This window comes from Globicephala melas, chromosome 1, assembly GCF_963455315.2.
Source record: "Globicephala melas chromosome 1, mGloMel1.2, whole genome shotgun sequence".
NCBI lineage: Eukaryota > Metazoa > Chordata > Mammalia > Artiodactyla > Delphinidae > Globicephala > Globicephala melas.
In genome coordinates this window covers 47,605,792-47,629,832 of record NC_083314.1, presented here as the reverse complement: position 1 = coordinate 47,629,832, position 24,041 = coordinate 47,605,792, and the positions used below count along the sequence as shown (strand labels likewise).

Here is a 24,041-nt window from a genome sequence, read left to right as displayed (position 1 = left end):
ATGAGGCCAAAGTAATATACGTAATCCATTCCCTGCACCAATGCAAGTCAACCAACCTGAAAAAACAATCTGTCACAAGACAAACTGATGGGGGGTGGGGGGGAGTGAATGCCTCAGGGCAAATCTTTCACTATTATCAGAAAAATGTCTGAAAGTAAACACCCACTGAAATGCAGTCTGTAAAACCATTCGGTTATATGGAAGGGGTTCTCAGCCTCTTTTAAAAAACTTTTGAGGCCCCATAGTTTAATGATTAATTCCGTGGATGCTTTATTTTAAAAGATCTTGCCTATCAAATTATACATTTTAATTAAGATGAATTATAATTTTTCTACTAAATGAGTTAATGATTAACATAGCCTTGCATTTTTCTTAATCAATGTCACGCATACTGCCAAACAGAGCTTCCAATCGGAATAAGATGAGCAGTGTTATCACATAGATTTGGAAAGGGAAACAACATTCATTGATAGCCTATGTGTTCAGCTGATGTTTTTATTTTAAAATAGTTTTGATAAATTATCTTAACCTTTAACGCATGCTCCTCAAATCAAATAAGAGCTCTAGCTTTCTACCCACTGTCCTCAGAGGAAGGACAGATACAGCCTAAAATAAAGGAGTGACTGCATTGGTTAAAAATGACTCTGGCTGGGGGCTTCCCTGGTGGTGCAGTAGTTTAAAATCCACCTGCCAATGCAGGGGATACGGGTTCGAGCCCTGGTCCGGGAAGATCCCACAACCCGCGGAGCAACTAAGCTGGTGCACCATAACTACTCAGCCTGCGCTCTAGAGCCCACGAGCCACAACTACTGAGCCCACGTGCCACAACTACTGAAGCCCGCGCACCTAGAGCCCGTGCTCCGCAACAAGAGAAGCCACGACAATGAGAAGCCCATGCGCGGCAACGAAGACCCAATGCAGCCAAAAATAATAAATAAATAAAATCAATTAATTAAAAAAAAAGACTCTGGTTATAATGTTTTATTTCTTTTCTAAAATTTACTAGAAGGACAATATGTTAACAGTTCTTAATTCTGGGTGATGGACTCCCCTGAGCATCGAAGGTCCATCCATAGGTGCTAGGCCCGGGCACTGTCCACCATCATTCCATGGATTGATGGTGCCATGTGGTTGACATATTTAACTGTTTGTTTTTACTTTTCTGAAACATTTTTATTTCTCCTAATTAAAAAGTCATTGTTTATCTGTCCAAATAGACATCGTAATGCCCACACTAGAACCATAGTTATAAAAGTCAAGACTTTTAATTGTAAGAGCCAGGAACTTGGGAGAGAAAAGGGTGTTGATGAAAATCCCAAAGCTAAACGTTAAATCACAAAGAAATCTAAGTTTGGAGGCCTGAGCTTAAAGTGTTTAACAAAAGTAGGGGTGGCCATGAAATCTATCACCCCAGCCAGGACATTTCTGGGAGTCAAGGGGGCCACTTCTGTTAATTACACAGGGACAACAGACATAAACCATGACCACCATAGGCAAAAATCAGGACACATGGTCACCTTAACAGTAAGACAAGGAGTCTGGAGAAAGCAGAATATGATATAAGGTTGTTTCCCATCAGGCAGGTTGGAAATAAAATTGTCCCTGTGCCAGGCAGGAGGAGAGTAATACAGTTTAGACTCATACGAAAGGTCTGCTCAGTGCCCCACTGCCCCTCCTTCCTGCACTGGGTTCAAAACACTGAGAGGAGGGCACAGAAGTCCAAGATAAATTAAGAATCAAAGTGAGTGTGAAGCAGTGGCGTGGCACTAATTAGGCAGAGAGATGTTCTGAAAAGCATTCATTCAATTCAACAATTTTTTTAAAAAAATACTACTCATGAACAAAGTACTGTTCAAAATCTTGGGATACATCAGAAAACAAATCATAAAATCGCTGTCCATAAAATCCCTGTCCATAAAATCCCTCGTGGGTGCTCTTTTTGCCATGTCTTGTCTCCTCCAAGTTCTCATAGAGGAGCTCTAGAAGTTTCCTCAGGCTCTAAAAGAACAGGGGTTTGAGAGCTAGCATGCCCGTCAGAGGCTACAGGCAGAGGTGGGAGAGAAAACCACCTGCAGCTGCGGAAGCCTCTGAGGAGACTCTGCCCGGGAGAGCCAAGGGGCATGGGCGGGGCTGCTTCCGCAAGGTGGCCTCGGAGCAATGACCAATCCACAGGTGACAAGAGCCAGGGACACGATCCATGACACAGGGAGGACACGGGCCAGAGGCCCTCCCCTGCTGCCTTCCCGCTGCTGTCAGGGTGTGGGAAGGAAAAGGTGCGGGGCTGGGGGAACCCTAAAACACTATGCGTTTATCTAAAGGGGCAAATGTAAAGTGACTCAGAAGAGGGACTCTGAAGAGTCTGTTGTTTTTCAACCAGATGAGCCTAAATTCTTTGAATTGAAAACTTCGTTTGCTGTTTGTGTTAGATTTTGTTGTGCTTTCCATCAGGCAAAAATGGGTGCTTGTGAGCAAGCTGAAATGGAGAAAATTACCTCTCTGCCTTCCTCGATGCTATTACTGAGGGTCGCCCTGCTAGGGAAACTGTGTGGCCTTACCCTACCCAAGGTACAGACATTATCGCCTTGCATCAGATCTCAGCTTTGCTGGGTCTTTGTGTGGATTAAAGGAGATAACACCTGCAGAGTATCCTCAGGAACGTTGCTTTACTTCTTCCCACTTTATAGATGAGGAAAACATGCTTAGAGAAGTGGATTGGCTGAGTTCACGCAAGTAATAACATGCAGCATTTAAAAACGTAAGATAGGGCTTCCCTGGTGGCGCAGTGGTTGAGAGTCCGCCTGCCGATGCAGGGGACACGGGTTCGTGCCCTGGTCCGGGAAGATCCCACATGCCGCAGAGCGCCTGGGCCCGTGAGCCATGGCCGCTGAGCCTGCGCGTCCGGAGCCTGTGCTCCGCAACGGGAGAGGCCACAGCAGTGAGAGGCCCGCGTACCGCAAAAAACAAACAAACAAAAAAAACCAAAAGATAGCCTAACTACCAATCCAACACAGCAGTAAGGCCATCTCCACTCATTCATTCATTCACCCATTATGTGACCCAGGCATTCTGCTAGGAGCCTGGGCAGAAGGGACAGGCACAACTAAGTGCTCACAGAACTTTCAGTAAAAGAGCAATTTGAGCCAAGATAACATAATTACGGTAATTATGGTATAGATGATAAGTGATATGCTAGGGAAAGCGTAGGTGGCTGTGAAAGTACCCGGGGTGGGGCGCCTGAGCCAGAGCTGAGGAGGAGAGGGAAGTCTTATAGGAGGAAGAAGCTTCTAGGCTGAGATGTGAAGCTGAGGAGAAGGAAGCTAAGTGAAAAAGGAAGGGAAAGAGGAAGAAGAGACTTGCAGAAAGCTGGAACCACAGGCACGGAGGCCTACAATTAAGAAAGGTTTATTTGAGTAACCAGAAATAGTTTAGTAAGACTAGTGTTTAATAATAATAATAATAATGCTAAAATTATTGAGCCTACCTGTAGGATAGACATACACCAAGAGGCCTGTGAAAGAGCCAGAGACAGAGGGATAACACAGCATTCCAAAAGGCCAGGGAAGGGAACATTTCAGGTAGGAAGTGGCCACTGTGTCCAGCGCTACCCAGAGGTCACAAGATAGATACGGTCTGAGAAGCGATGGTCTTTAGACTTGGCGACAAGGTTCCGCAACCACTGGCAAGAACAGTCTTCGTGGTGTGATGAGAGCCCTAGTCATATTGTGGTAAGTATAGTGGGGAATGAGGGGGGAAGATGTTGAAACAATGAATTCAGATGCCTCTTGCAAGAAGGAGAGTAGAGAGATCAGACAGCACAGCTGGAGGGAAACAAGAAGTCAGGAAAATGGTCTGGGGTGGGTGGGTGGGTGTGTGTGTGTGTGTGTGTGTGTGTGTGTGTGTGTGTCGTGGGGTTTTTGTAAGATAGCCTTGGGTATGATTAAACGTTGATCTGGCCAGAAAAGACTTGTTGAGCTGGAGGAGTTGAAGTTAACGAAAAGAAAGTTTCATTGATAATATGTTGCCTCCAGGAAGGTAGGAGAAATAGGCCTGAGAACAGCATTGTGATGGAGAAAAAGAGGAAAGGCTGCGTGTGGATGCAGGAAAGTTTCTCCTGTGGGTGCAGGATGTTGAAGGAGTTCCCATCTGATATTAGCTGGAGAAAGTGGTAGGAAAGGGAAATGATACAGTTTTTATTTCTTTCTTTAGCATCTGGGGCAGGGAGTTTTATTTATTTACTATATGCCATGATTTTTGCTGGAGATTTTACAAACAGCAGCTCAATTTATTTTCACAGCAACTCTGATCCATAGATAGCACAAATGATCCACTCTCATTTTCCACAGGAAGAAACTAAAACTTACGAAGTTAGATAAATTTTCCAGTCCACAGCTGGCAAGAACAGCCAAGTTTCCCTACTGTCCATATGACTCTGAAGCAAGATCTTTCCAGGTGTGTTTGCAAGCAGAAGGGAAAGAGCAAGGGAAGAGAGTAATTAAAGGGGCAAAAGAACAGTATCTGTTAAAGGCAGATTCTAAAGAAGGAAAGGGTCCAAGAAGAAGTGGATGAACTTGACTTCCTGAAAGTCAAAAGTAGAGAAAGAGGGCTTCCCCGGTGGTGCAGTGGTTGACAGTCCGCCTGCCGATGCAGGGGACACGGGTTCGTGCCCCGGTCCAGGAGGATCCCACATGCCGCGGAGCGGCTGGGCCCGTGAGCCATGGCCACTGAGCCTGCGTGTCCGGAGCCTGTGCTCCACAACAGGAGAGGCCACAGCAGTGAGAGGCCCGCGTACCGCCAAAAAAAAAAAAAGTAGAGAAAGAGAGGGGGGCGGATGGCAATAGAGAGAAATGGTCCAGGAAGGGACATATTTGAGATGTGTCATGGTTGAACAGCTTTGATCTTCTTTATTAATTTGGGATGAAGGCCCTGCAGGTGGTCTGCCTCCACGTGCCAGATGTTGGAGATACGGTAGAATCAAATCATATAAAGTCACCACCTCACAGAACTTGCAAGCTAGTCTAGTGTAACAGACATTAAGCAATCATTTAAAATAATTAATTGAATAATTACAAATGTAGTATGTACTGTGGTGGGGACACCTATGAGAGTGAAAAGAGTCTGGGAACAGCTACTCTGGAAAAAAGAATAGGACCCTGGTAGGAAGTAGGCAAACCATTATGAAGACCTAGATTTCAGTTCCTGGAGAGTGTTACGATGCACCAGGAAAGGAGCAAGACCTTTTAGCTTTGGGGTGTGCCCGTCATTCAAAGACAGGAGCATAGGGACTTCCCTGCTGGCACAGTGGTTAAGAATCTGCCTGCCAGTGCAGGTGACACGGGTTCAATCCCCGGTCCAGGAAGATCCCACATGCCGCGGAGCAACTAAGCCCATGTGCCACAACTATTGAGCCTGCACTCTAGAGCCCGCGAGCCACAACTACTGAGCCCGCGTGCCACAACTACTGAAGCCCGCGCACCTAGAGGCTGTGTTCCAAAACAAGAGAAGCCACTGCAATGAGAAGCCCACGCAGTGCAATGAAGAGTAGCCCCCGCTCACCGCAACTAGAGAAAGCCCATGCGCAGCAATGGAGACCCAATACAGCCAAAAATAAATAAATTAAAAAAAAAAAAAAAAAAGACAGGAGCATCAGCTCCAGGCTGGCAAATGGAACCTGGAGAGCAGGAAGGCACCAGCAGTTGGGACACTAAAAAAGGAAGAGGCCAAGCTGGAGGTAAAGAAAAGTTGAAGTTAGAGAAGGCATTTTTAAAATAACCACTGCAAATAGGTATTGAGCACTCACTTGGGGCCAGGTGCAGCACCAAATGCATTGTGAACCTCGTGGCAAATCTACAGCATAGGTCCTGATAGTTTCACCATTTCGCAGTAGAGAAAAATGAAACTTAGAGAAGTTAAATAGCTTGCCAATGGTCACACAGTTAGCAAGTAGCAAGGATGCCAAGCTGCAGAGCCAGCATTCTTTTTTTTTTTTTACATCTTTATTGGAGTATAATTGCTTTACAATGGTGTGTTCGTTTCTGCTTTATAACAAAGTGAATCAGTTATACATATACATATATTCCCATATCTCTTCCCTCTTGCGTCTTCCTCCCTCCCACCCTCCTTATCCCACCCTTTTAGGTGGTCACAAAGCACCGAGCTGATCTCCCTGTGCTATGCGGCTGCTTCCCACTAGCTATCTATTTTACGTTTGGTAGTGTATATATGTCCATGCCTCTCTCTCGCTTTGTCACAGCTTACCCTTCCCCCTCCCCATATCCTCAAGTCCATTCTCTAGTAGGTCTGTGTCTTTATTCCTGTCTTACCCCTAGGTTCTTCAGGACATTTTTTTTTTCTTAAATTCCATATATATGTGTTAGCATACGGTATTTGTCTTTCTCTTTCTGACTTACTTCACTCTGTATGACAGACTCTAGGTCTTATCCACCTCACTACAAATAGCTCAATTTCATTTCTTTTTATGGCTGAGTAATATTCCATTGTATATATGTGCCACATCTTCTTTATCCATTTATCTGTTGATGGACACTTAGGTTGTTTCCATCTCCAGGCTATTGTAAATAGAGCTGCAATGAACATTTTGGTACATGACTGTTTGAATTATGGTTTTCTCAGGGTATATGCCCAGTAGTGGGATTAGAGCCAGCATTCTTATGTGAGACAGTGGTCCACTCTCCAGCTCTGCACAACGGTGGGGCCTGAGGGACGCCTGCGCCGGTGATGACTGGAGAGCAGGGGAGGGAGAGCCATTGCACAGCACAAGACAAGGAGGCCTCAAGCAACAACACAATAGTGACGACATTTCCAGGAATGAGGGCGACAGATGAGTTGGGGAGGAAATGAAAAAAGTCACCGAGGGAGGCAGAGGAGTATCGGAGAGTAGAACAACATAGAGAGAAGAATGGGCATGGGCAGTAGCACCCAACTGAATTAGAGCAGCTCAGACTGACTCAGTGGGGATGGAGATTTGGAGTAAAATGTGTGGTGAGCTCATACTCAGATTGCAATTGTCTGGCAGCTCCGTTGAGGCAGCCTACTGACCCTGCCCATCCCGCCTGGGATGGGAGCACCACTGTCTCACCCAGAAGCACCAGTTCTGATCACAGGCAGGCTGCCCATAATTAGCACATTCAACCTCACTGAGTCTCAGCATCGTCATCTGGAAAGTGAGGGTGGTGGCTCTCATGAACTCTCCCAGGTAGGGTCAGCGCTCTGCTCTGTGCCCCCATCACAACCTTGATGTGTCTGCATCACACACAGCTCTCAGACGATGGTTTTCCATCCTCTTTCTCACATTATACATCAAGGACTTACCCCAGGCCAAGTTCTATGGTATCCAATCTACATATCAACTCACGTAACCCTTACACCAACCCTATTATCAAGGCAGAGGCTCTGGAGTCAGACAGCCTGCGTTTGAATCCTGTGTGACCTGGGGAAAACACCTTAACATCTCAAAGCCCGAGGCTTTCTCACCTTGGAGAGTTTAAGTGAAACGTCTGTGGTCCCTTAGACAGTAAGGGGTGGGAGGTGGACTTACACACACATCTACGCGACTTCAGAGCCCACTCCGCCTGTCTCTCCTCTGGTGACCATTGGCAGACCCCACGTTATCGCTTCCTCTAAAGGAGGGGTGGGCAATAACCCCAAATCAGACAGTATGCTGAAAGTACGCCACAGCAGGGCAAACACACCATTGGGCTCACAGAGCTGGAGATTCTCCGGCAGGACGACACCTGCCATCACCTCCTCTGTGGCGACAATGGAGGCCGTTAGGTACCACTCAACCTGGAATCTGTCTGAACTCTCTTCTTTTCCGCAGCTCTGATACCCACCCTACGTGTCCCTCCCAGGATGCAGGGGGCACCTCAGAGAGCAGACAGGCATACTCCCCCACCCTGGCCCGGGGACACTCTAACAGAGCACAGCTGAGTGACCTTGTAAAGGTGCCTCCGGTCACCGGCAGTCTTGATCCAAACTGTGTTTGCCTGCATTTCCAGGGCGGGTTTCAGAGGGAGTGGGAGGGCAAACAAAGCAAAATGTAGCACTTGAAATTTACCAGGATTTCAAGGGAAGAGCTTGAGGAGAGATGAGGAAGGAGGGGAGAAAGGCCTAGGAGGGTCTGGACCCAAGAAGCAGCATCGCAGCAAAGACACACTGAAAACCTCATGGAGGCCTGCGCAGACCATGGGGATCACAGCCCTCCTCCTCTGCTTGCCCTCCCCTCTCAGCCCCTCCCCCATCCTTTCATATTTCCAGGGCCGGCTCTGAGCAAGCAACGCAGGGTGGAGGGTCACTGTGCAAAGAGAAACTTCATCCCGGAACAATGGAAGTGAGATGGGGTGGGAGTCCCCCTCCACCGCCCCATGGCTGCAGGAGCCCCTCCCCTGCCCCAGAGCAGATGGCCGCGGCGGGCCTCTGTGTACAGACCACTTGTCCCCAACCTGGCCCAACTTTCCTGCTCATGTGACCTAGCAAAGGAATTGTATGAGGCTCCAGCAGGATTCCTTCTTCCCATCTACATCTTTTCCGCCCCCTTCTATCACCTCCCACCTCCTCCCAGCAAGCCTTTTGTCTGGTCCTCTCCCTAATCTCCTCAGCATCTTCCCCCCCCCCCCTTCTCCCTTTTCTTCTGTCCTCTGTCCCTTTTCACTCCTCCTTCCATTTTTCCCCTTCTGTCCACCAGGACCCTCTCCTTCCCTTCTGCTTGTCCATAAACTGCAGTTGGTTACAATGCAGGATGCCGGTTCATCTCTGAAAGGCTCATGAGCATTTACTGGCATCTCTCAGAGTCAGCTGCTTTGTTAGCTGTGCTTCCTTTGCCCACACCTGCCAGGCACCATCCACCCCTCCCTTACCCACTCACCCCCCTGGGGTATCCCAGACTCAGATCCCTCCCCACTACTCAGAGAAGTAGAGACCCCCCTCCACCACCCCCACAGATTCCAGGCTGCTGGAGAGTGATTTCTCTCTGACCCCTGAAGCCATTCTGCCTGGGACTGTGTCCTGGCTCTGTGTGACCTTGAGCAAGATGCTTAAGCTCTCTGTGCCTCAGTTCTCTCCTCTGTGAAATGCAGATGCTAACAGTACTTCCCCCATGGGGCCGTGGGGATGAGGTGAGTTAATACACGTAAACAGCATGCAGAGCCTGACACTAAGACAGGGATTGCTCCACATGTGTTTGTGATCATTACTCCTGTACTTTGCTGGCTTAAGGAATCATTGGACAGAACATAACCTGCCTAATACCAAAACACGACCCTGGTAACTTAAAGATGATGGGTGAGAAACCGTTCAGGAGAATGAGAGAGAAACAGGAGGATCTGCCTTTTTTTTTTTTCATTTCATTTCATTTTTATTTCACTTTGGCTTTCTCTGCGTGACCTTCTAAGTCAAGACACTAAGGACATCAGACATTTTTGAGATTAGTGTCTATTGAGTCGCAGGAAAGGAAAGGATGGTGTCCAGAATTCCTGGAACACTGGACAGAACTTTGGCAACCTCCCGAGCATGCACTGCATCTGCAAGAGCACTCCCGTGGCCGCACACGCTGCCTGCTGCCGGCATCCTCCCTCTAGTGCTTTGATGCAGGGTGCTTACATAAGAAAAGGAACTGGGTCACTATGAATGAGCCGTGCAGCTGGTGCAGCAGGGAGGGTGGCTTAGGTAACAGTTCAAGGTCCAGGAGCCCTGATTTAGCTGGCACTGGGGGTGGGCTTGAGCCTAGTTCAGTTCCCAGGCTTGGAAAAAAAGAAAAGATCACAAGAATGATATATACATATATATATTTTTTTAGCTTTCTGTTTGCGAAAGTGTAGTCCCAAAGACCACAGTCCTCTTGTTGCGTCCCTGATCAATTGGGAAAAAATAAGCTGGTTAATGGATCCAAGGTCAGACGAAGGAGAGGAGAGGAAAACACGTTCATGAAATCTAGGATACATATACTAATGACGAAGTCAAAACCTCTTTGATTCGAAACTAAGCTCACTAATTTGAAATTTGTGATGAGAATAGCACCAGGATCAAAGGCTTTCTTTTATGTTATCTATAAAATGAAGGTTTTTAAGCAAATAACTGGGGCTAAGAAGATTTAGGTAGGAAGATTATTTAGAGAACAAACTATTTCCAGTTACTGACATTTACTGGCAAGCAATTAGTATGCTAATTGTACTTCAGTCTTGTGATTCGCGTAATTTTCTTCAATGATCTCTACTTTGTTAGTATATATATCGCAAGATGATAGATTATGATAGTAGTAGGACTTGGTTGCTAGACTCTTTGAGTCAGAAAACACATGGGACATCCTATGATCCAGGCCTACATGGAACACAAGGAAATGGTGAGGCCCTGGGGTGGCATGGCTTGTTCTTCCTAGGACGTGGTCACAGAAGAGGAAGGAGAGCCTGGGTCTTACAACTCCTAGTCCAATGTTCCTTCTTATTTTATCAAGCAGAAACTGAGTCAAGTAACAGAAAAAACGTGGTCGAGCCTGTATCTGCAACTATTATAAGAAATTGGCAAGGGATTTTTTATTAAAGGGATGACAAAGGAGATGTGCCCCAAATAGGGTGAAAGTTTAGCATTCACAAATGACTCCTTTAAAACAAGAGAAGTATTATCAAATCCCATGTACACCAGTCCAGAGCCTAAAAGATTTCAAAAATTAAGTGTTTAGGAATGTTTTTCTGGTTGGTTTGATATAACAACACTGCAGGGACTCTCAAAGAGGAAACATATCAGATTCACCTACTGGGCTTTTAAAAACTACATCGCAAAAAAAAAAAAAAAAAAAAAAAAAACAAAAAACTACATCGCAGATGGATGCTCTCACATACATTGAGGGGAAGTTGGGACAGTATGAAGAAGGGATGCCAAAACCTCACGTGGCAAAGGGGGTGAGGTATTATGAAATTGGAATAAGCCCACTGGTGATGCTAACGTGAACCCCACCCTACCCCCAGAGTTGAACCTCAAGCTGCCTATGGGATCAAGAAGCTGACACCATCTCTAGTATATAGGAGTCATGAAATGCATGTGTTCTCAATGAATTTAATGTTGGGTTATAATAAAAATAATAAGAATATTTATCCTTCATGGAGCCCCACACCATGTACCAGTCACCATGCCTAGCATTTCACAACCGTAGTCACATTTAATCGTCACAACAAATCTACAAGGTAAGTCTAAGCATTCCTTTTTACAGATGAGGAATGTGAGGTTTATAGAGTTTACATAATTTACTAAAGGTCACAGCTGGTAAGCAAGAGAATGCGTGTCCAAATGCTTTCATTCAAACCTTCTTCAACAAGCATTTTTTTTTTTTTTTTTTTTGCGGTACGCGGGCCTCTCACTGTTGTGGCCTCTCCCGTTGCGGAGCACAGGCTCCGGACATGCAGGCTCAGCGTCCATGGCTCACGGGCCCAGCCGCTCTGCGGCATGTGGGATCTTCCCGAACCGGGGCACGAACCCGTGTCCCCTGCATCGGCAGGCGGACTCTCAACCACTGTGCCACCAGGGAAGCCCTTCAACAAGCTTTTAATAGCTGCCTTACATATTCTTGTCACTCCTTCTATAAAGGCTAAATGCATCCATGTTCCTGGGTGCAAATAAAAATTACAGCAATATAGAGAGGGTGGCAAGGAGGAGAAGTTTCTTTTCTATCCATCTCTAATTTGAGTATCTCTTTCTAACTTTTATCCTCACTTTATCCAGAAAGCACACCTGCCATATTTGTTTAATTACTGTGAACACTCTCCACCACGCCTGCTACATGTGTGGACTCTGCAATATATGGACGATGTCCCATTAAAGGGATGCGTTGCCTGAGAACTTTGGAGAATGGCAGTACAGTCTTGAGTGTGTTTCTTCGAAAGCACAGACCACCTGCCCCGCCAGGAGGCTCCAGGTTCATAGTTTCCCATACTTGTGTTTTAGAGCAGTGTTTCTCAAGCTTCAGTGCATGTCAACATTACTGGGGGGCTTGAGCAAAAACTGACTGCTGGTCCCCACTCCCAGAGATTCTGATTCAGTAGGTACGAGATGGGACCCAAGAACTTCCATTTCTCACAGGCTCCCATCGGCTGCTCAGCTCCTGGTGCTGCCTTCCTTGGATCCCACTTTGAGTAACACTGTTCTAGAACCTTTCGGCTTGCAGAGGGATGTGAGGAGAGCTGTGTGACAGGTGGAAATCTGTTTATTAAACGGTACATTCTAGAGCTGAAGACCATTTGCATGAACAAGTGAGGAATTTCATGAGCTGATAATTTTAGTGTTGGCTTGTGTGGGGTTTTCTGCTTGGTTGCTATGTGCCCAGGTCACTTCATTCTATTTTTCTATAGCTCAATCATTTTCCCAAAGGGGCTAATTTTTTTAAAACTAAAAGCTTCTTTACTGCTCTCTTTTGCTCAGAGATGAATACTAACTCTGCAAATGTAAAACAGCTTTCAAGTACACTATTCCATGAACCTAGCCTTCCCTTGGCCCGGCGGGGACAGGTCAGCCTGGACCCTCCACGCGCTGCAAACAATGCAACAAAGCTAAGGACCACATGGGGGCCCAGGGTGAAGGGCTCTGTCATCCCGGTGGGGGATCAGCTGAAAGAAAGAGGGAAGAGACCCTGTCTACACCTTCACCTGAGAACTGGAATGAATTTCAACTTTTACGTCAAAAAAAAAAAAAAAAGGAAGGAGGGGCAGAGGGAAGGAGGGAGAATTGATTCAGAGTTAAGGACTGAACGTCCTACTAAAAGCTGGACAAATAACAAGCACATGCCTGAACCTCATGAGGAATAAAAGCAGAAGACACAAAATTCTGTGCTCTCCAGCAACCTGTCAGAAAAGATTTCCCACAAGCTGAGAGCCTTCATTCTCCCGAGTATGAACTGCAGAGGTGGGCGCACGCACACATGCCCTTGGGGACAGACTAGGTGCACAAACACAGACAGCAAGTCTATAATTGTCACTGGATGAACAGGAGAAAGATGCCAAATTAACACACATTAGAAATCCCTCCCTATCTAATGAAGCCATCAGCACTTTCAATTTCATTTGTTGGTTAAAAAAAAAAAAAAGAGCACTTAGCAAGTGGTTATCTCCCAGACCTCCACGGGGCGTCTTTAGCTCTGCACTGCACTTGTAAGCAAGTGTAACTGGAAATAAAATTCCTCCCCAAATATTTACGTTCCAGATTTTTTTATTCTAAAAAATAGTAAAAGTTGCTTTCTTTTTTCCCTGAGATTTGAACCCGCGAGGTGCATCCCTTCCCAGTGGGATCCTGCCAAGGAGAGGAGAAAGCTTCATAACACAGGTACCTTCGCCTCTCATCTGGTTGCTCAAGCCATTTCAGCTCTCAAGCAGTTTTACATAACCCTGCAAGCAGCATGGACTCAAACCACCTGCCGTAGGTGACTAGTGACTGCCAATCCTGGTGGTTGCTACAGATAGCATCCTAGAACAATAGGGCAGAGCTCAATCCAGCCCCCTGGATCCAGATCCTTCACTGTAGAGATGAGGAAACAGATTTTCCAAGACACTGAAGGATTCCATCAGGGCTGCCCAGCTATTTAGCAGCAGAGCTGGGTCAAAATCGAGAGGTCTGACTACCAGTCAGCATTCCTAATTCTGCAGAAGTACACTCCCTGATTAAATGGAACAATGCTCTAAACCAAAAGCAGCCCTTCTGCTCAGGATCGGTGAGGACTTCTAACGTCGACAAGGTGGCATTTAAGAGGAACACTGAATGTCAGGATTCTATTTGAAATCTTGAGGCCCCCTAGTCTTAGCACGTGGCCTTATTTCTTGTGTTATCTGTATCTATGTCTGTTTTCTCAGAAACCTGCATTCTCCACCAGGGAAGGACTGTCTGGTTCATCTTGGGGCCCCTCTCCCATCAGCTGCTTAGCATAGATTTTGTCCGTAATGAAGACTCGGGACACCTTTTTTAGAGTAAATAAGTGCCCTAAACATCCAGGCAGAGCAGGATGGCAGAGATGCTCTGTAAACTGAGAATGGGAACAAGAACAATTATCTGAATTTTCCAAAATAGAAAACTCAGGGAGGACAGCTGCCTGGAGAATTACCAGCGAGTGGGCTCTAGACTAACACGTTTTTCCATAGCCCAGTCGTTCAGTCATTCTCCTTTCTTTTAGGACACTTTGTTGTTTTAATTGAAAGCCCTGCACACCTCTGATACTGCTGTCCCTCGTAAGAGACCAGCACACGTGTAATCCCTTTGGAAAAGCTCAATCAGCCCCAACTGAGTCACAGTACTAACCCAAACTAATTAGACTTGCAGAAAGTTGTCAACACTCTTGGAGGTAGGCTGGGCTCTGGCCCTCCACAGCTTCTCGGGAACTTTGCAATACTGCCAGAGGCCCCTGAATAAAAGCCCCTTGCTTCTCAAAGACATTCACTCCGTTGGCTTTTTATTTCCGTACTAAACAGAAATAAAAACGAACATCAGACTCCAAGAAGGAGCACAGAACTTCAAAGTTCAAAAAGCTTATTTCTGTACTGTTTTTTTTTTTTACAAAGAAGCAAAGCAATCTGGTGTTGGCTTGTAACACCCCTTAGTGGAATCCCCAGCTCAGAAAATTGTGATTGCATTCCTGGAAACCCAAAGCACCCCTGATAGAAGCAGAACCAAGTGTCTTTAGCTCTAAAAGTCATTGAGTCAAACAAATACAGTTAAACCTCTAAATCACCGGTCTTGCCACTGCAGCAATCCAAACATACCGTAAGCTTCCATCCACTAATTTTACCATCATAAACTCTGTCTATAGAGGCTTCACGTTAATCGTTGGCAGCAAAACTTGCAATTTTATTCTCAAGCCACAGTTATTTTTCATTTGAGAAATACAAGCAACATTTTTGAAAAATTCCACCATATTCTTACAAAACACCTTTGCATAGAGAACCCAAAATCATCTAAAGTTGTCCTCTCATGAAGATTCTCACACCCAGGTGACAGGTAGCACACAGGTATTTCCATCCCCATTTAAGAATGAGAAAACGGCCTCAGTGACTTAAACTGAGTCAATCATGAGGCTGAAGTAGAAATCAAACTTCAAGATGACCTTGAATCAAATCCAGCCAGAAAAGAAGGTGTAACTTGATAGTGACACTTATTTAGCCTAATGTGATTCCAGAAAATAAGTCAGAATCGCCCCATAAAAAACAACTATCAAATCCTAAGTACTATCGTACATATTCCATTACCTCGACAGATTCGCCACAGAAGTTTGCTGTTTGGGGGTATAGCCATATGTCATATGTGCTGTATCTCTTCTGCTTTATTTTCTTTCCTAAGTGTAATCCATAGAACACGAAAATGACTATTTGTCTCACAAAATCACTTGCTACAATATGTGCTTATTCTTAAATTTTGCATTTCGTTTTAAAATCTAGTCAAAAGCATTCGTTAATTAGTACTAGGATGAGGGGCATAGTAAGAGGGGACTGCTCATCCAGATGAAAGCAAAATCACTTCTGAAGACATTTTCTGAAGACTGAGGGACTCCATCAAGGCCATCAACTATCTGGTAGCCGAGCTGGGTCAAAATCGAGAACACAAGCGTGAGTACCAGCCAATGCCCTTCACTTTGTTGTATCAAAACGATGTCCCCCGGGCTTCCCTGGTGGCGCAGTGGTTGAGAGTCCGCCTGCCGATGCAGGGGACACGGGTTCGTGCCCCGGTCAGGGAAGATCCCGCATGCCGCGGAGCGGCTGGGCCCGTGGGCCATGGCCGCTGAGCCTGCGCGTCCGGAGCCTGTTGCTCCGCGACGGGAGAGGCCACAACAGTGAGAGGCCCGCGTACCGCAAAAAAAAATACACACACAAAAAAAAAAAAAACAAAAAAAACGATGTCCCCCAAGTAAGTGGAAACAATGCTCTAAACTAAAAGAAGGCCTTCTGCTCCCAGATCAATCAGGACTTCTAATATTAGCAAGACGAATTTATGGGGAACACTGAATGTCTGTGTAAAACCTTCTTTTCTCTTCAAAACGCACTTCCTTACTCCTATTCTCCCACTCCCATGTTTTTCATGCCACTAGGATGTAAAGCCCAATGAACTCGGACTTGCTTATGATAAGAAAAAAGCAAGAGCTGAAGAGTCTGGCCGCCATCAAGATGCCCTTCCCACGCTGCAAAAGGCACAACTCTTTTTGCCTTTGTGGGAAACAGAAGGCATACAAGGTGAGGAAAGGGGAACACGGAAGAGGAGGGATAGCCGACGTGTGTACAATAAAACTCGTACCCGGTCGGAAGTTGAGGGGTATAGTACAGCTGGGGTAGTAAACCCCCCAAATAAGGAGGGACAAGAAAACTCAAAACTCTGCCAACTCAAGTCAATAACAAAACGCACAGAATATTCATTTGACTGCTGAGTAACCTGAGGCTCTCCAGCGACTTGGGGGGAGGCCATCTCGGTTTATAAAACAAGCTTTGGATGGAATCTAGACTGTCATTCCCATCGAGCACATCACTGCAACCCCCTAAGCCAGATTCTTTCTTGTTAAAGTTGCTGAGAACGTAAAGGCTCCTTGGGACCATCCTTTCAGCTCAGAAAACAAAATAAGGGCCCTCTTCCCACTGCATTTAAATTATGTTTTCTTGTCTACGGGCCCTCTAGCCAGGAGGCTCTGTGAGGTCAGAGACTGGAGCTGTCTTGGACACCAGGCACAGTACCTGGATCATGGCAGGTGTTTGGTGCCTCTTTTACAAAATGAATGATTTGCCGAGACATGATGAAACCTGAATCCTACTTACACTTATGGGAGAGAAGCACATCAAAGGAATCTGCCCACCTCGTAGCTTCTTCCGTGGATAGTCTCCTAGGAAAGAAGAAACGTCTGTCTTGAATATTTCTGGAACGACCTCCTCTCCTTCAGCCACCACTAAGATTTGCTCAGGAGAATAAATCAAAACAATGGAGGGCAAATGAAGATCATAGCTGGATTCCTACAATTCTGTCGCTATAAATGTATATGTTCTTAAGGAGCTGATGGAAAAATCTCAGGATTGGAATTCTGTAAGTTTAATATGTTGGCTTTCAGTCTAAAAAGCAAAACTAAGAAAGTGCATCACTTAAAGATGTCACTGTATGGGGAATTCCCTGGCAATCCGGTGGCTGAGACTCTGCGCTTTCACTGCTGAGGGCCCAGGTTCAATTCCTGGTCGGGGATCTAAGATCCCACAAGCCAAAAAAATAAAAATCTAAAAAAATAAAAATAAAGATGTCGCTGTAAACCAACTATACTTCTAGTTAATTAATGAATTAATTAACATGTCACAGTAACAATGGAAAGAAACTGGACTTAGAAAAAGTTAGGCTGAGCTCCTGACTCCATCTCTTACTGTCACCTTAGTTTCCTCACATCTGTAATGGGAATAACAGCACCCATCACAGAGCCCCGGGAGGGTTAAATGAGGTACCATCTGTGACATCATTTAACACAGTATAGGCACTGAATCCAGATTCTCTGAACCTAAGCAGAATGTTAGAGTAGATTTGAGTAATTTGTTTCCAAACTGAGAAACTCAGAATGACAACTCAATAGAACCAAGAAGTATCCTACACTGCAGCTTTATAAGGGAGCTGCATGGTATGGTTTTCTTAGGAGAAAAAGGAGGGTCCCTATTCTGAGATCGTTAAGCCATACCCTTCGAAAAGGAATATAACATTTTTTCATTCATGTTCAGAGATATAAAAGGAGCTGCCGAGAGGCAGGAAATTCTTGTCACTCGGCTCATCTGTTCAGCCATCTACCAGAGAAGATGAGGCTGTACAGTCCCACAGTGGGCAACCCATGGTCGGCACCCCGGGAATGCTGTGTGGCCGTATTACTCACTTTAGAGCACGGTTAGGTTTGTCGGGAAGAATAGCTGTGAAATCACTACACGAGTCGGACTTGTGAGACAGGCATCCCAGTCGAGTCCTCATCCCTTTGTTCCTGCAACAAGCACAGGGGCAGAAGGATGGAGAACTGTCATAATAATAACTGTCAGCCCCATAAAGCGCCCCTGGGGTTGCTGTGGCAGGAGCCAGCAGTGCCCCCTCCCCTCCTTCCCCAGGTGGCCCCTGAAGATCTCATAAACAAGAGGAGAAACACCTAGAGGATCAAGGGCAGTACTCACTCCCCATCTTGACTACCGGAATAGTAATAGGTCCCCTACCCCTGGAGGCTTAATGCTTTTTAAAGCTGACATGCAAGTTGATGGTAAGTCAATGAAGGTCGTTAGCTTGGAAGAATTTCTAAATTAGGATTCTCTGTGGGGAAAGGAAATACAGCGATGACATAATAACAATCCACATTTTGCTCTCCCACTAGGAGGGCAAAGTAGCAGTAGCAGCAGCAGTAAATCCTGATTACAGAGCCCCAGTGGTACCCATATGGAGAGCAGAGGGATGATTGCATGATACAGGGATGCATGTCATAGAATCTCAGAGCACAGACAAAGTATGGGGCTTCAGGGCAGGTCAGTTCTACCTCAGGTCCTTCCCACCGATCCCACAAACCTGAGGATATACAGGAATGGCTACAGACCAGCGAGGACTGATGCCTACGGGTGGGGAGAAGCTGTGGGTACAATCAGCACTTAAGAACCAGGGTGCCCCTTGTCAGCACCTTCACCTAACTAAGCTCTCATACACCTACTTATATTTTGGTTGATCTCGATCAACATATTTAAAATTGTAACATGCATGCTTAAATTTCTCATATTTTTTATTTTCCTAAGGACCAGACACTTAGTAGTTATTTGTTGTGGCAGATCCAATGAGAAATTATGCTAATGTCTCTTTCTGACTCTCAATATTAGGCCACTTTTACCTTTCACCGAGATTGGCAAACTACAGCCCTGCAAGATACATGTTTGTGTAAATAAAGTTTTATTGGAATGCAACACCCCATTTGTTTATATATTGTCTAAAGCTGTTTTTGAACACAAGGGCAGAGTTGGGTGGTTGCAACACACACTGTACGGCCCATGAAGTCAAAAATATTTACTCCCTGGCTCTTGACAGAATAAGTTTACTGACCCCTGGCCTTTAACCATGGCAACTCCTCGGATGGAGGGTAAAGCTAAGAGGGAGGGGTCTGGGATGGTCAGGACTTAAGAGTGACTGATAACAGGGGCCTGCCACATGCACACTGGTAACAGTTTGCCATGGAAATTATCCTAGAAGATGTCATTCTCTTTGTTGAAAGGAAGTTCTTCCAGCCTGGCTTTCCCTTCCTCATTTTCTCAAATCCTGGACCTGAGCAGAGATGTTAGATCCAATTCAAGCTCTTTCTTTTACTTCAAATGGGTTTTCATCCCTGACCCTGGGAATTGTTCACAGAAATCTTATCCAACAAATGTCTACGGGGATGGTATTACATTTGGCGGGGATGGACGACACTTGGACTCCACAGTCCATCTCTGAGGAGTCTTTTAAGGCCAGAACATTCAAGTTTGCAGAAATATCTCCTCTTCTGCACAATCTGTGCCCCTACCGCTCATCTCAGCCAGGTGCTTTGTGAAGCCATCGACTTCCTGGCATTTCAAAATATTGGCTACAGCCATTCTCCCTTCCTTGACAGTGAGCATCTCATGTCCACTCACTGTTACAAATCACGGGGGGCCCCAGCACTAGGCTATTGTAGCAACTGATTAAGGGCCCTTGAGTCATCACATTCCATGAATTCAAGTGCAGGTCCTGCCCAGGCTGCACCACAGGCCAGAACCGACTTAGAGTGAGTCGGTTCATCCCTTGGTGCCTCAGAAACATCAATCATTGAAGAGTCAGGTCGATGCCCCTAAAGATCAACTAAGAGGATTTCAAAACACGGCACATCCATGCAAGCCATTTAACAAGGTTTAGCAGGGATCCGGGTAAAGTGTGCTACTTGTTACCAAGACAGCAGTAAGTCTCCCAAATAGTTTGCAAAAATCTTCCACAAAATATTCTTTGGGGCAAAATCGTTCTATTTTCCATCTTGTCTGAGACTTAACCTTTTAGATAGGCCTGAAATAATAGGAGCAGAAGCAAGAGTCGAAGGTTAAGGTCACTTAAGAAAAAGACTAGACTTGCCCTCATCTTTCTTCTCTACCCCGGAAACTCAGAGACCCCTAAATGGCTCAATGCACACTCATGCACAGTCCCACCCCATAAGTCCCGGCAGAGTACGGGAGGGCCTTGCAGATGCTGCTTGCAAGGCCCCAACTTTGCAAGGAGCACCCGGGGAAGGACAGCGCCGTCCACACAGGAGGCCTGGGGGACGGACGCCAGTGGCCCACCCACGGCATTAGGAGGCTTGGAGCAGGCTCAGACAGCAGGGGAGGTGGGAAGGCGGAGGAAGAGGAAAGTGGCAGAGACGAGAAGAGAGGTTAGCATCAGTTACCTGCGTGGCATCAGTAAAGCGGCCATACAGGCACCCGCTTACGGTTAACCCTCTGGCTGGTGTGCAGGGACGTCAGGGCGGGAGATAAGACTGCGGGGCACAGGGATTTACCCTTTCACGTCCTCTCACCTAAAATCAAAGAATCTGCTGTAAGAGCGGGCCCCCTCTCTTATCTGACTGCACTACAAGTCCTCGCAGGTGACTTTCTGCCAACGGAATACCTCCCCCGCCCACACACACACACACCCGTTCCCCACGAATGTCTGCTGGTCCTGAGCAAGGGTGACCAACCGGGGGTGAACAAGGACCAGTTGTTGGGTGGCTTCACACTGCTGCCTGTTGGTCAGGAGGTCCTGCTTCCCCAGCCACTGGCCATCAGCGTAAAGTGGGACACGAGCCCCCGGGGAGGAAAGCACAGGCGTGGCAAGCCAAAAATTACAGTTCTCTGTGTCTTACTCGAGTGGGACCCAAGTGACCAGCCAGCCCTGGGTGGGGGCGGAGTGGTCAGCACTTGCTCCAGAATCCTTTGATTGGCTGCTTCTCACCTCCCTCCAAGGGAACGTGTCCCAGAGGTGGGAGTGCCGGTGCCTGGGGAGGGCGTGAGCGGGAGGAAGGTTGGAAGAACTCCAAGGGAGGCTTGTCACGCACTGTCACCACTCAGGTTTGCTCCTTTGCGGGGATCACAGGCACAGGCTGAAGAAATGAATATGCAAGTCACTCTTTCCTGCCCATATGGAGGCTGCCTGACCTTCCACATTCTGCAGACTGGCCTGTTCCCGACCCGAAGCAGGAAGGGCATCGGGGAAAGGGGGTCTTGAGGTGGAGGCCTGATAGACTAATAATCTGTCTCTCCTGAGGGTCCCATTCTCAGAGCATCAAACCCTTTGTTCCCACAGAAGAAACTGATAGGAAGAAACACATGAGGAGAGCAGCCCATCAATAAAGGGTTCCCCTGGGGAACCGTGACACCAAACATAGAATCTATTTTAAAAGAAACTTAATTTAGATAGATCAGGTTCCCACATGATCTATGCAGGTGACATTATTTTGATATTACCTAGAACATTTCACAAATACTTTTGAAGAAAACCTCCTCTAATAATACTATAATCAATCAAATTAAAAGATTGCTTTGTTAAAACTGGGAAAAAAAATTTAGTTAGACTTCGTGTAAAGGCTCATCTCTGGGAGACCGAGCCAGGGCTGTGTTCCCTGACAGCGAGGACATTTCCTCAATCTTCGTCCTAACCGTGCACACACCTGCTTGCCCAGAAGTCGGGAAATCAAAGCCCTTTACAGCTGTAAGGGTCTCTAGAAATCATTGTTTGGGGTACCTTAGCCTCGTTTTCTCTGACCTGTGGGATATAGCCCCAGAGGAGGGGGAAGCCTCCTCTATTACCTTGGGGCTCAGCAGAACCAGGGGCTACCACCCACATTCACAGCAGGCAAGGTCACCTGGGGCAGTTATCACCTGGTCTCCTGTCACTGCCTTGTCGCTTTTCCCATCCCACTGCTAGTCCGCGCTGGCTTCCCAGAGCTGCTGAGATGTCTGCCTCTCTCTCTTCCAAACCCAGCACTGGCCATCAATGCCCCTCAGCCCTTCCACCACCCCTTATATTAACTTAGAGTCGATTAAGTAAGAATCTGCAAGATACTCTGACCCCACCTTTCTCATTCATCCCAGCACCTAGGGGCTCTTATCCCATTTGGCCCTCGACTTCTAGGGGACAGAGTTCGGGGTTACTCAGAGCCCAGGAAGGCAGAGGGCATGCTGGCACCATGCTACCTGTGCCCTAATAAGTGGGCATCAAGTTACAGGTGACTCTGGGGCAGACAGGATGGGACATATTGGAAAGCGAGGATACACAAGGGAAAAAAATGGTTAAAAGCAAAGAGCAAAGATTGATAAAGAGGGGAAGAGAAACTAAGAGCCTCAGCGGGAAGAAAGCAATCAATATGCATGGAGAGACAGGTTAATTAAATATGGATAATGCAATCAGCCCACACGGGCACCCGGAGAGGAAAGAGAGAAGCCAAAGCAACACTCACCGTCTTTGACCAGTCCTCATGGCCTGCGGGTCTTTGCCAACGGGATAGTCAGAAAGGTTGCGGGTAAGGAGCTCTGGGGAAAGAGTAGATCTTTCTCTTAGCAATCAAATCCTTGGCGGGTGAAGGGCATGTGTGCATGAACACAGAGGCACACTTGCACACGCACACACACACGCACACAAACACACATATTCACATTGCATACGTGCACAGCACACCTCCCACCACTTGAGCCGGGCAGCAAGCGGCCCCACCGAAAGCTCTTCTCTCTGCTTGTCACATTCGGTAAATACTGAAGCAGCCTACACCCAGCGGGCGGCGGCTCAGCTCCCAGGCACAGTCTGCACGCCCATCCTCATTGGCAGGATACAGGAGGTGCCCCTGAGCAGAGCTCGCCTGGCACTCCTCCCGCACTTTCGTCTTCAGCCTCACTAAGTGCTTCCCTGCTCCTCTGGCCGTAGCTCAGCAGCTCAGGGGGAAGTCCCCACAGCCCAGAGCTGCCCTCCTCTGCACCCAGAGGCTGCCCAGGGGGCAACGAAGCCAGAGGTATTAACTCTTTCCCGCCACCAGTACGCTGAACATCAAGGGTCCAGGGGGCCTCTTCTCATAAGCTCTGCTGCCGGCTGAAGGCTGGCTGCTGCTCAGGGAGCAGGGAGGATAAAGATCTTGCCTCAGACAGCTGCTGACAGCAGAAGCCAAGCCGAATCAGATCTCCTAATGAACCAGGAGGAGGGGGCTGTCTTGTTGGGTGTGACGTGATGTGATAAATGCAGACAGCAAGAAAGCCACGGGGCAGGTCACACATACAGATTCCACCCCCTTCCTCCCCATGTCTATTGTGCTGCGCTACCGAGCCAGACCACACAGCCCTGAAATTACCCCGCTCTGCCACATCTCAGCTGTCCCTCTCACTCTGCAGTGGCACTCCTCTCCCAGCCCGGCCTGCTCCCCAGCACCCACCACACCACTCCTCACTTCTTAATGAGAAATCTCCACCTCCCCAGACACATGTATTTCCACATCGATGCTCCTGCCTCTCACCTGGGTTTCCCTACAATGGAAATGCACCTCTCTCCCTCATCCATCACCTAGCAACTTCCCCCTACCTGCATTTGTTACGGAATGAGACTTTTCCCTTTGTTCTGCCCAATCTGCACGTTATCTCTATTTTTCTGTCTTCTGTAGTTTTTTCTTCCAAATCACCTTACCCACATGGATCTTCACACTGCCCGGTTCAGTTCCAGAAGGAGGACTCTCTCTTCCTGCTTGCCCTAGTACAGTGGTTCTCCAAGTGTGGTCCCTGGACCGGCAGCGTCAGCCTCACCCGGGAATGTGTTAGAAATGTAAAGTCTCAGGCCCCACCCCCAGACCTACAGAATTGGAAACTCTGGGGATGGGTTCAGCCTTCCGGGTGATCCCGATGCATGCTAAAGTTTACAAACCGCTGCCCTGCGATAAAGCTTACCTACCTTCTCCCCATTCCGCTGTAGGTCTCTAAGACACAGCCTCTTGCTCCCGCCCAGGACCTAGCTCCAAATGTACCTAGACTTTGCGGCAAATCATTTCTGAAACCCAGAAGGCAGCATTTGCTAAA

At 47.0% G+C, this 24,041-nt stretch overlaps 1 protein-coding gene across 13 annotated transcripts in view; it reads right to left on the bottom strand.

Annotated features, from left to right (window-relative positions):
• RGS8 (regulator of G protein signaling 8) overlaps positions 1-24,041 on the bottom strand; it is a 43,571-nt gene that overhangs the window by 7,017 nt on the left and 12,513 nt on the right. Inside the window, exons 1-6 of one of the 13 annotated variants that reach the window (XM_060295610.1) lie at positions 23,656-23,696; positions 22,448-22,520; positions 20,944-21,091; positions 20,399-20,527; positions 17,864-17,965; positions 16,782-16,846 (exon numbers count right to left, since the gene is read on the bottom strand). In XM_060295610.1, coding sequence (XP_060151593.1) covers positions 16,782-16,846; positions 17,864-17,965; positions 20,399-20,424 — 193 coding nt within the window. In that variant the 5' untranslated portion in view covers positions 20,425-20,527; positions 20,944-21,091; positions 22,448-22,520; positions 23,656-23,696. Of the gene's footprint in view, positions 1-16,781; positions 16,847-17,863; positions 17,966-20,398; positions 20,528-20,943; positions 21,092-22,447; positions 23,116-23,655; positions 23,766-24,041 lie in introns of those variants that run through there. The other 12 variants (XM_060295601.1, XM_060295606.1, XM_060295614.1 and 9 more) reach the window with 12 other exon arrangements.